The 12,831-nt window shown below is 44.2% G+C and overlaps 1 protein-coding gene across 4 annotated transcripts in view; it reads right to left on the bottom strand.

Moving 5' to 3' along the window:
- The window catches only part of CALN1 (calneuron 1), a 139,857-nt gene that overhangs the window by 22,912 nt on the left and 104,114 nt on the right, over positions 1–12,831 (bottom strand). For all 4 annotated transcript variants that reach the window (XM_080983218.1, XM_080983219.1, XM_080983220.1 and 1 more), the window contains one exon: positions 5,399–5,511. In XM_080983218.1, coding sequence (XP_080839344.1) covers positions 5,399–5,511 — 113 coding nt within the window. The remainder of the gene's footprint in view (positions 1–5,398; positions 5,512–12,831) is intronic.

Raw genomic sequence — 12,831 nt, 5'->3', positions numbered from 1 at the left:
TAGAGTTCAGTCTTTCAGAAACGTGATTTCCCATTATGAGGTTTCCAACGCATTTTCCTGAAATGTTTTATATATATATATATATATCTAGATCCAGCCCTTCTCTTCTCCTTCCTCCTAAGCCTTTTCACAAAGTTTCCTTCTTTCTGCCCACTTGACTTTCTTCTTTCTGCCTACCTGGCTTCCTTCTTCCCACCCAAAGCCTGCCACTGTTTCCTGCCTGTCAGGGACTGAACTGAACAGGAGGAATGGGAAATGAGCCCTCAGTCTGATCGGCTCCTCTCAGAAGAGAAGGAGGTGTGGGAAGTTTCACCCTCCCCGTCTCCAGCAGTTTCAGGAGCAGAGAGAGACAGGGATGATGTCCAGCTGAATGAGGAAATCCCGAATTATGAGATAGTGGAGGGTGAGGAGGGGGGAATTAGAGAGGAGACAACAGGGACCTCCCTGGAGAGTAAGGAAAACCCTCCCAGTTCAAGGGCTAGAAGGTCCCTCCGCATTCACAAACTGAGAATGCAGAGGGAGTGGAAATGTTTTGATGAATATATGGCAAAATATTGCTCAAAAAAAGATATGCTAATATGCCTAGATTAAAATGTGAAGTACTGGACGGAACAAAAATTAGTAAGGAAAGATAATAAGAATATACAGATGATTTGAGAAGATTGTAGAATGCAAAGATTATTGTAAATTGTATAATGTGGAGGAAATTGAGTGGGGGCAGAGGGAAGTGGGAGGAAGGAGGAAAGAATAATATGATGGATTGAGGAAATGTAAATGTATGGGGGGATGGGGAAGAAATGGTGTTGGCTTTGGTACATCTGTATTGTAATGTAATATGTGGAAACCAATAAAAAAGAAAAGGGGAAGAAAACCCAGAGAATGCAGAGGGATGTGACTCCTGTGACTTCCTGTAGGCTTCCAGGATGTTGTGGGAGATGGAAGAGGAGGGACTCAGAGTAGCCAACATCTCCTATGCATGGAGACATGGATCCTTTGTCTTGCAACCAGATGACTGAATAAAAAGCCATACAATATGAATTGTTTGTTCTTCTTGCCTCTGAGGCTACTGGGGGAGGAGAGGATGCCTGACTCTGCCTGACCACCATCGCTTGACCAGTTCAGGTCACTCTAGATAGCCCAAGGCAATTCAGGGCTATCTACAGTTGACTCAGGGAAAGCCTGGATTTTCCCGGAATTGGCCCAATTCATTTGGAGATTTGGTCAAATCAGGCACTCAGCCCTAGTGGGAACAAATGGTCCACTTGCCTGTGTGGTCAGCCATCCTCCCCTTTTTCAAAATGGGCTACTCACACCACATAACAACTCAATCTTTTGCGGGTTTGAATTTGATTAAAAAGAGGCGATGGGCAACTTCTCAGAAATTATAGCAGCAGCAGCAGAAAAATGCCCACTTTGGTTCACTTTCCATTCTGAAGATGGAGATTTACACAGCTTTGAAATAACATTTAAATCAGCTCGAAAATAAAAATAGCTGAGCAAAGATGCTCCTTTTATCGGCCAAATGCAACCGAGGGCATATAATTAATGATCTTGCTTCTGCTGGCACTTCACATTATTGCTTCCCATAGTGTGCTATTTATTTTGCCTCTAGAGACAAGATCAATTCATTTTGATCCACAAACATTTCAGACGGAGAAGGTTATTATAGAAGTTGAATATAATGGATAATTTCCTTTTGTATTTTGGCTGGGGAAATCGTGTGGGTGGGTGTGCCAATACACATCAGAAGTGAGGAACTGGATCCGGCCACCTCCACAGTCCCACCCACTTGTCCATCACCTGCTGCCATGATTCCAGGGGACTGACACTGGCCAACATGCAAAGGGGGTTGCCACAACCACCAATCAGCTGATTGGTACTGGAAGCATGACTGTCAGTTACAGGATGAACCTTAGGTCTCTGCAGAGGAGGAAATGCTTCCTTTTTTGGAGCACTGTCCCCTCTGCAGAGATCAAATTTGTATTTGATCTTCCTACTCAAATAAAAAAAGAAGTCCATCACGATAAGGAACAGATGGAACTTCTATCTTAAATGGATAGAAACTACTGGAACAAAACACATTCAGTGGAAACTAAAGACGCTATACCTGTGGCTGCGGATAGTTGTTTGAACCCTTCCAACGGATATGGGGGTGGGTGGGAAGGGAGGGGAAGGAAAAATTGTATGGGAAATTTAAAAACTGGAAGGAAATAATGTATGTAAAAATCCTGAAATAAAAAAAGAAAAAAAATGTGTTTGTGTGTGTGTGTTTGGTTTTAAGTTCTCTTGTATGACAAAGATTTGCAAATACCATATTGGCCCGAATATAAGCCGTACCCGCAAATAAGCTGCATTAAAGGGAGAGAAAAGGCAATACCTGGGCTGCTCTTGAGGGAGGGGGACCACACTGCTTTGCCAGCGGCCTTCCCCCCTTCCCCTTCTTTCCGGTGGCTCGGCAGAGGCTTGGGAGTGGCGGGCGGGTGTTGCGACAATGCCCTGTGCTCCCAGGCTGCTTATGGGGGGGGGGAGCCACGCCGCTTTGTCAGCAGCGTAAGGTCATAAATCTAACCCACACTTTTAACTTTTCATGGTTGGAATTTGGAACAAAAAAGGTGTGGCTTATATTAGGGCCAATATGGTAAAACATAAAAAAGCCCATCATTCTTTAAATAGAGAACATATAAAGAGCCCTGCTGGATCAGGTGAAAGGCCAATCTAATCCAGCATCCTCAAGGCGGCTATATGTTCTCACACCACCTATATCTGTTTTCATAAATAGTGTGTGGAAGCTCTTATATCATTACATAGCTTAACTACTGGGTAGCCTTGGGCCTAGCGGTATCTGATGGAGCCTGGTGTACCTTCTTGCAAAGAGATAACAGGGTTCCTGTTTAGCATCCTGACCAGTATGTTATAAGAAGATAAGAAGAGCCTGCTGGATTAGGCCAATGGCCTGGGCACAAGAGCAATCTCCCCTCCTGTGTTTTCCAGAAAGTGGTACCCAGAAATTTTGCTGCCTCTGACTGTGAAGTCACAGCATAGCCATCATGGCTAGATGCCCACAGGTCCTCAGAACTCTCCTCACTAACAGGATTTTCCTCCCCATGCAATTCAGTCTTGTACAGGAAAGCCTAGCCGCTGGGCTCTTGCAATTACATTTTATTTGGTAAGGTGACAAATCTAATTGTAACAGCTACTCAACTGGGCTTTATCCCAAGGTGACAATTACCAGACCAGGGCAGCACTTTATGCACGTTATTTTGCAAATGCAGTCCCCAGCTAATGCACTTCTGCGCACTAACAGGCTTCAATTTTACTAATGAAGAGGAACAAGAGAGAGATGCCTGCCATCCTCACTCTTCTGCATGGTGCTGATACAGATCTTGGTGAAATTGGTAAGATCTAATCATAGATCAAAGCTGGAAACCAAACCACATAATAATTTATGGAGGGAGCTGGGGATGTTTAGCGTGGAAAAGACTGGGGTTTGTGTGTGATTTGATACCCTTCTTCAAATATCTGAAGGGCTGTCACATGGAAAATGGAGCAGACCTGTTTTCTGCTGCTCCAGAGGGGAGGACCCAAACCAATGGATTCATAGAATCATAGAAGGTAAAGGTAAAGGACCCCTGGACGGTTAAGTCCAGTCAAAGGCGACTATGGGGTTGTGGCGCTCATCTCACTTTCAGGCCGAGGGAGCCGATGTTTTTCCATAGACAGCTTTCCAGGTCATGTGGCCAGCATGACAGAACCGCTTCTGGCAAAATGAGGCACCGTGACAGAAACCAGAGCACACGGAAAAAACATTTACCTTCCTGCCACAGCAGTACTTATTTATCTACTTGCACTGGCTTGCTTTTGAACTGCTAGGTAGGCAGGAGCTGGGACAGAGCAACGGGAGCTCACTCCATTGTGAGGATTTGAACCGCCGACCTTCCGAACGGCAAGCCCAAGAGGCTCAGTGGTTTAGACCACATTGCCCCCCGTGTCCCTTAGAATCGTAGAACTGTATAGTTGGAAGGGACAATGCAGGAATCTCAACACACAGCCCCCCCCCTCAATTTGAAATCATACCGGATGGACCCTGCTTAGCTTTGCAAATCTGCTAGCAGTTTTATTGCTAAAAAGAAAGGAGTCATAGAATCATAGAATCATAGAGTTGGAAGAGACCACAAGGGCCATCGAGTCCAACCCTCTGCCAAGCAGGAAACACCATCAGAGCACTCCTGACATATGGTTGTCAAGCCTCTGCTTAAAGACCTCCAAAGAAGGAGACTCCACCACACTCCTTGGCAGCAAATTCCACTGTCGAACAGCTCTTACTGTCAGGAGATTCCAGTTGAACATTGGGAAGAACTTCATGAAGGTAAGAGGTTTTTGACTGTGGACCAAATAAGAGTAGGCATGTAAGCAGCACTGTCACAGAGAGCTCATGGCTGCAGAAGCTCAACATGAGCATCTCAGAAGCTGAATGATTCAGAACCCGAAGGCCAAAAACCTGGAAGTGAATGTTTCCATTTTCAAATGTGCCTTGGAAGTTGAACGGCTTCTGAACTGTTGTTCTCTATTTTCTCAATGGACTTTGCCGACCACCCATTGCACCTCGGTTGCCAAACGTTTTAGAAGTCAAATGGTCTTTCGGAACGGATTACGTTTGACAACCGAGGCTCCACTGTATGCTGGAAAATAAACAGTTTAGATATTGCTGTAGGGCATGTGGCAAGCTTTAAAAGGGTATGTAGGTTTACTTACTCTCTGACATTGCTTATTACTTATTTATTAAACTTATTGGCAGTGTTTTTACCAAAATAACTTAAAATGACAATATATAAACATTCACACATGAAAACCAGCATTAAAAAAATGCAAATCTAAAAGACAATCCTATTTTTAAAAAGCAGGGTTAGAACGTCTCAACCATCTGAGGAGGCTATAGATAATTAAAAGCCAAAGACCTAATGAAAAAAAGACATGTTTTTGCCTGGCATATAGAGAAACAGAATAAACTGCTATGAGAATGCAACCTTAGGGCTATGTTGGATTCCACCCCTACTATATATCACTTGACATCATCTCAGGGGTTTCCCCCTAGACACCTATGAAGACAAACAGCACCACAAGGAAGTTAGCACAGACGAGCCTGAATTTAACTCCACTCAAAATCTTCATTGCCCTTTTCATAAAATTCCCCAGTATTTGTTTTAGAGTTCCCTGCTGCATTTAGCAGCAGCCTACAGCCCCTCACTGCTGAAAAACAGCTCTCACTTTTAACATCCTTCCACTAAAATGTTCTTCAACATGTAACAGAAACACATTGGGAAATGGGGATCAGGAAAAGAAAGATAACTTCTCAGAAATGCTCACATCTTCTCATTTTGAGCACAACTTTGCCACCAACCTGCCAGAATATGCTGTCAATTGTATTCCCCAGAAAACCATCCCGTCCTTCTGATGACACCAGTTTTGGTCCAAGGATTGTCATGAATTCATCAAAATCAACTTGACCATCCCCTGGAAAGAAAGGCAGACAACAACAACAAGTTTTTATTAACAATACCACGCTAAGAGATTTTTTTTATTAATTTGTGGCACAAATTTATAACACATCTTTCTGCAAATTGCAGCCAGGGGAGCTAAGATCCTACCCACACCATACTTAGAAGCATAGAATTGTAGAGATGGAAGTGACCACAAAGGTCAAACCCCCCCCCCCCTGAAATGAAGAAATCGTTTGCCCAACATGGGGCTCGAACCCACGACCTTTAGATTAAGAGTTTCATGCTCTACCACCTGAGCTTTCCCAGCTTGTTCTAAAGCAGATAGCTCCCCCACAAAGACTTCTGGGAACTGTACTTGTTTTCAGAGTGTTGGGAATAGTAGCTCTATTGGGACAAACTGCTGTTTCCCAGGATATCTGGGGGAAAGTAATGGTGCAGATATGAACTAGGAACAGGGGGAAGAATTAATTAATGATGGCAGGAGAAACATGAGGTCTGTTGGTGGTTTGCTTCCCTAGTAGCTTCTTTGCATCTGTCACTAGGAGCCAAGATTGTCACAGATATCAGCTACATGAGAACATCAGTAGATCCTGCTGGATCAGGCCAATGGCCGATCTAATCCAGCATCCTGTTTTCACAGTGGCCAACCACACGTCAGTGGGAAACCAGTAAGTTGGATTCCAACACAAGAAGACTCTCCCCTCCTGTGGCTTCCAGCAACTGGTATTCAGAAGCCCTGCTGCCTCCAGCTGTGGTAGTAGAGCATTGATAGTCATCTCATCCATGTATTGGTCTAATCTTCTTTTAAAGCCATCCAAGGTGGTGGCCATCATTGTCACTTGTGGAAGCAAGTCCTCCAGTTCACCTATGGCCACAGCTGAAGACATACCCAGATACTCTGGGCAGCTTCCAACACATATAAAAACATTAAACATTTTTAAAAACTTCCCTATACAGTTGTACCTCGAGTTAAGAACTTAATTCCTTCTGGAGATCCATTCTTAACCTGAAACTGTTGTTAACCTGAGGGACCACTTTAGCTAATGGGGCCTCCCGCTGCCGCTGCACCGCTGCCGCGCGATTTCTGTTCTTATCCTGAAGCAAAGTTCTTAACCTGAGGTACTATTTCTGGGTTAGCGGAGTCTGTAACCTGAAGCATCTGTAACCTGAAGTGTCTTTTAACTCGAGGTACCACTGTACAGGGCTGCTGTCAGGTGGCTGAAAGCATCTCTCACAGCTGGTTGCCAGGAATGTACAAAGACAAGGGAAAGTTTCTTACCATCTGCTTTTTTTAATTCAATATTTACAGAGGGAGGCTTGGAACCCAGCCTCTTGGATAATGGCATTGTCCCGAGTGACTCTCCACCCCCTCCTTTCCCCCACTTCCTCATTCGTCATTGTCATCACATGGGTGCTGTTGAGGGCCCTCCGTCTCTGAGCTCTTTGCTCTCCTACTTTCAAGGCTCGCTGGGAGGGGGGGTCTGGAATGCTTTCTAAAGACACTGTGTCCTTCAGCTGTCGCCCTCCTGGTGCTTCCTCTACCTCCCCCTCTCCCATTATTTCCCAGCTTTTCCCCTCATCTGCCTTTGAGCTGTGACCTCCCTCAAACCCCTATTGTAATTCTGAACTGTCTTCCTCTTCTCAGGAAGGGTCAGGCTGGGGAGGTGTTCTCCACCATTCCTTCTCTGCTGACAGCTGACAGCTGTATTTTTCAGTGGATAAGATGCCCCCATGTATAAGACGGCCCCTATTTTTTTGGACCCAAAATTAAAGAAATCAATATTTATTGAGTTGTTGAGTTTTTTGGGGAAGAGATCACCCTTGAGTTTCTTTTGGGGGGGGGGGTTACCACCGCCAATTGCTCACCTGCCCGTCTGCTTGCCACTGCCAATCGCCCGACTGCCCAACCACCCCCCTCTGCATTCACTGACAACCCCCCAATTTTTGCCTAAATTTTTAAAGAAAAAACATCTTATACATGGAACGTCTTATACATGGGAAAATATGGTATTTATCTCCTTGGCTAGGGGGTCACATACCCTTCAATATATATCTGATAAAAATAGGAATGTTCTAAGGAAAAGTGGGACATTCTGGGATCAAATCAGAAACCAGGATGGCATCTGTAAATCCAGGACTGTCCCTAGAAAATAGGGACACTTGGAGAGTTTGCTGAAGAAGGCCCACTATGTGAGAGGCCAACATTGGATCTCTACAGCTGCTGTTTCCTTAGAGGCCTGCCTTGGGCCCCAGATTCAGAAGTGGAGTTAGCATATGGAACACCTAAGGGGGGGGGGGGGGGACTTGCAGATGCTTTTGCTCCATTCATCACACTCTCATCTATTTAGTTGCATCCGAAATTGAAATATATTGCAAGCTGCTCCAAGAATGTCAGTTCGTAGATACAGTAAATTAATGATAAATCATCATATAAAACCCAAACACAATATATACAAATTAAAAGCAGACAGCAGGTAAAGCTAATCAGGGAAAAAAATCAATAAAGCAATGCAGCAATAAATCAACAGCCAGTTAAAAATGTATTTAAACTAAGAAGTGGTGAAAACTCATCGGACTACAGTGGTACCTCGGGTTACAGACACTTCAGGTTACAGACTCCGCTAACTCAGAAATAGTACCTCAGGTTAAGAAGTTTGCTTCAAGATGAGAACAGAAATCGTGCGGCGGCAGTGGAGGCCCCATTAGCTAAAGTGGTACCTCAGGTTAAGAACAGTTTCAGGTTAAGAACAGACCTACAGAATGAATTAAGTTCTTAACCCAAAGTACCACTGTACTGGGATAGCTCACTTGGTAGAGCATGAGACTCTTGATCTCAGGGTCGCTGGTTTGAGGCCCACATGGGGTGAAAGATTTCTGCATTACAGGGGGGTTGGCCTGGATGACATTTGCGGCCCCTTCCAACTCTACAATTCCATGATTCTATTATTCTAATCCAGTAAAAGGGCCACATCCACACCATATATTTAAAGCACTCTTATACTACCACAGTGACCATAACTTCCTCCAAACAAACCTGGGAACAGTAGATTCCCACCCCCCTAGTCACCTCACAGAGCTACAATTCCCAGAATGGTTTAAAAATTGTAGCTCTTAACAACCCATGGAAGAACACAGAGATTAAAAAAATGGTGCTCCAAATAATGACAGAGGTTTGTGATGGAGGAACACTGAGGGGGAAACCACATAGGGTTGCCACATGTCCTCTTTTTCCAGGACACGTCCTCTCTTTTATGGGTAGTCATAGCGATCCATAGTGAAAAGCAGAAGTTGGCAAATGTGTCCTCTTTTTTGGCTCTTCAAAACATGGCAAACCTACACAGAAGCTAACACCAAAACACTGATGTAATAGAACGTCTCCCAACTCCCTTCTCAGTATACAAAACTTTGTTCTAAACTGACACCTTCCAGTGTCCCCCACCTCACCCCATCCTTCCACAACTGCTTTATTTAAGCTTGTATCAAACTGCAATGTGTGGGAGCAGGAAAATGCAGGAGGTTATAATGGTTTGTCTGCAGAGGGGTAGTCCAAAGAAAGAAGGGGAAATCATGGGCATGGGAGTGAAGGTGAAAATGGGTTCAAAGGACGGTTGCAGAATGGAAGAGCAAAATTACATCGGAAATGGGATTGGGAAATTCAGTAGTGAGGTTAGTAGTTGCATGGAGTGGGAACAGGAAGGATCAATGCATTAATCCAGGGAATTGATGTGGGTGGGTGGGAACAGCAAGGACTTGGCAAGCAGAGAGGGGCAGCCCCTGGTCTGCTATAGCTGCAAAACTAATATCAGTTGAGATCAACTGTTTAAATAACCATCTCAATATGTTTCAACAGAGAGAGAGAAAAAGTAGCATTATATACAGTGGTACCTCGGGTTAAGTACTTAATTCGTTCCAGAGGTCCGTTCTTAACCTGAAACTGTTCTTAACCTGAAGCACCACTTTAGCTAATGGGGCCTCCCGCTGCCGCCACGTCGTCGGAGCGTGATTTCTGTTCTCAACCTGAAGCAAAGTTCTTGACCTGAAGCACTATTTCTGGGTTAGCGGAGTCTGTAACCTGAAGCGTATATAACCTAAAGCGTATGTAACCCGAGGTACCACTGTACTTGCAAAGGAGTTCATTTTTAACTAATTTTTGTTTTTCACCCTAATTTTTCACCCTAATTTTTAGTTTCCATCATACACTTGTGGAAGGTAAATTAATAAAATCAACCAGCAATGCCAACTTTTGCCAGTGCTTTCCCCCTGCTCCCCCCCCCCCCCCGTGTTGGTTCTGTGTGGTCAGCGACAGATCAAAATGCCACAAGGAGCAGCAGGGCATTAAGGAGTTTGGACCACACACAACCCATAAACCGTAAGCAATTTAATATGCCACAAAATCGTGTAACAGGCGGCAAAGGTTGCAAATGAGCTCTGCAGCTGTTTTCAGTGTTTCCAGCTATTACATAACACGCCGTTATGGGGGTTATTGTTGCTGAAGGAAAGCAAAATCACAGTCTTGTCCAAACTAGGTTCCGACAGAAGGATACAATGTGTCACAAAGTGATATGGAGTGGATAATATGTACATAATTGGGATAGTTCTAAAATCCAAAGAGGGCATCAGCTGAGGGTTATAACAACTTGGACCTGTAACTGAGGGCAGTAGTTTATGCAAGGCTATGCAAGTAGTTTATGCAAGTTTATGACTGTTCCGGTGCAAGCCTTATTAGGCCTAGTTCTATCTGTGTTGGTGAATCCTTTTCATTCTACTAGTGGTGAGGGGAAAAGAATTTCAATTTGTTAAAGAGATCCTCTTTTTCACCTTATGGCATTATTAATATAAGGTAGGGTGACTCACTTTTGAAGACCCAGCAAAAAGAGATTTTTTAAAAAAACGATAAATAGCGCCACACACAACTGCCTAGGAAAATGAAAGTAAATGAAGGGTGGAGTCTTGGCTGCATCCCATAATAACTGCATCCCATAATAACCGTTACCCATTACTACATAGTTAGTCACTTTATGTAAGACCAGGGCTGAGGAATTTTTTTGGCTGCAGCAACCAAATCTTTATCTGGCCTCCTCATCCCCCCTACCCCATGGTCCAACTTGGACAGGTGTGTGGAATAAGCCACCTGTCAAGTTGTCACAGGGTTGACAGCTGGGGTGGTACCACCCGTCTCCCTTCACTATTAGATTTGGTCATGCATGACACCAGTTGCACATCCACCAAGTATCCCAGAAAAAGTGGGACATCCACATTTTTTTCGCGCAAGATGGCAGCAGCCATTTTGGGTGCTGCGCTCTCACATGCGCTCGCGCTGTGCTCTTGTCCCGCCCCCAAGCGCTCTTTCAGGGTAAGATTGTGGTGAAGGTCATGTACCTTGCCCACTGCCGGATTTACGTATAAGCTAAACAAGCTATAGTTTAGGGCCCCACTCTCTTGAGGTCTCCCAAAACATTTAAAGGGGAAAAAACTGGATATACATTTCCAAAATATAAGATAAAAAAAAAAATCAAATAAAACCTACATATAGCAAAAGTGTTTTGTGTTTTGTATGGACCTATTAGGTCCATAAATTACCATATAGCATATATTCAACACAAAAAAACAACGACAATTTGTTGTTGACAAAGGACAGCTGGACATATAAAGGGCCCCATTACCTCCAGTAGCTTAGGGCCTCATCAAACCTAAATCCAGCCCTGGACTTGCTCAGGAATGCAGCCCAGTTTTGGAACTGAAAAGGCTGGGTGGGCATGGATTCCCCAAATGGCTCTGTAGGCCAGGTTTCTCACCCCTGCTTCAGATTTTAGGGGAGGGCTCACATGACTGAACATTTCTACATGAAAAACAACAATCACAGACACAGTGGACAGAGGGCATTTCAAGGCCCTTCCAGGGGATGCAGAAATGTTGGCCACCCTCATTCCAAAAGCTATGCCCTGCGTTTCAAGTATAATGCACAAAAACTAAGCTCTCAACTCAGTTTTATTTGTGACCTGGTCTGGACAGAGAGGCAGTAGATCTGCAGAAGAGCAGAGCCTCCTATCTTTCAAAGCATCTCTTTCAGAAAGATAGGAAGGACACCTTCCTCCTTTCTGCGCAGGGACATCAAGTCAGATTCTATCAGTCACACGACACTTTGGATTACCAGCAACTGTGTGTCATGTAAAGCGACAACGCAGTAAAAGACAATTTACACAGTGGCAGATCACTTGAAAATGCAATGATAAAAAGAGAATGTGAGAGATATGCCACAAATAAAGTTAAATGAATTAAGGTAGATGCCGACCCACTCCAAATCAATTTGCAGCCTGAACAATTACTTCCCGGTTCCTTATTTGTGCATTGGTTTTGGCTTGGGGCAGGGCCTTTATTTTTCAAAGGACCCCTTCCCACCCTCCATGCGTGGGCTAGGGCACTGTTTGCCAAACTTGAGTCTCCAGCTGCTTTTGGACCACAATTCCCATCATCCCTGACCACTGGTCCTGCTAGCTAGGGATGATGGGAGTTGTAGTCCCAAAACAGCTGGAGACCCAAGTTTGGGAAATCCTGTCCTAGAGAAGAAGAAGAAGAAGAGTTTGGATTTGATATCCCGCTTTATCACTACCCGAAGGAGTCTCAAAGCAGCTAACATTCTCCTTTCCCTTCCTCCCCCACAACAAACACTCTGTGAGGTGAGTGGGGCTGAGAGACTTCAGAGAAGTGTGACTAGCCCAAGGTCACCCAGCAGCTGCATGTGGAGGAGCGGAGACGCGAACCCGGTTCCCCAGATTACAAGACTACCGCTCTTAACCACTACACCACACTGGCTCTCTGAGCCAGGATTGAGCAAGGATTGGCCCAGTTTTTTCTGCATCATGGGAGATAAGATCATCAACAGCTACTAGTTAATGATGGCTATGTTCTCCCTCCACTCTCAGAGGTGACATGCTACTGAATATTAGTTGCTGGAAACTGCAAGAGAGGAATGTGCAGTTGCCTGCTAACACTTCAGAAGTTCCATTGATTTTACATTTGTAGAATGTAAACACCCTTCTGAGTAACATCCTTCTTTTTTAGACTATAGAACAGATCCATATGTCTCTGTAATATTATGCAATATTATGCAAACATGAGGCACTGTGGATTTTCACTTTAAATCCCTGGTGGACTCAGTGGCCAGTTTTATTCAGCTGCATGTCTGCAACATCTGCTTCTCATAATTAATGATTAATCACATTAGAATACAAACTCAAAGTCATTATAAATTACGTTTCATGGAAGTGGTGTTTATTCTGTTTTTCCTTGAGAGGAGTATGAGGATAATATCTCAATGAAATATTCAATAATC

Source organism: Podarcis pityusensis (genome assembly GCF_964106645.2).
Source record: "Podarcis pityusensis genome assembly, chromosome: 15".
Classification (NCBI taxonomy): domain Eukaryota; kingdom Metazoa; phylum Chordata; class Lepidosauria; order Squamata; family Lacertidae; genus Podarcis; species Podarcis pityusensis.
The sequence above is the reverse complement of the archived record's forward strand: the minus strand, read 5'-3'. Positions and strand labels throughout refer to the sequence as shown.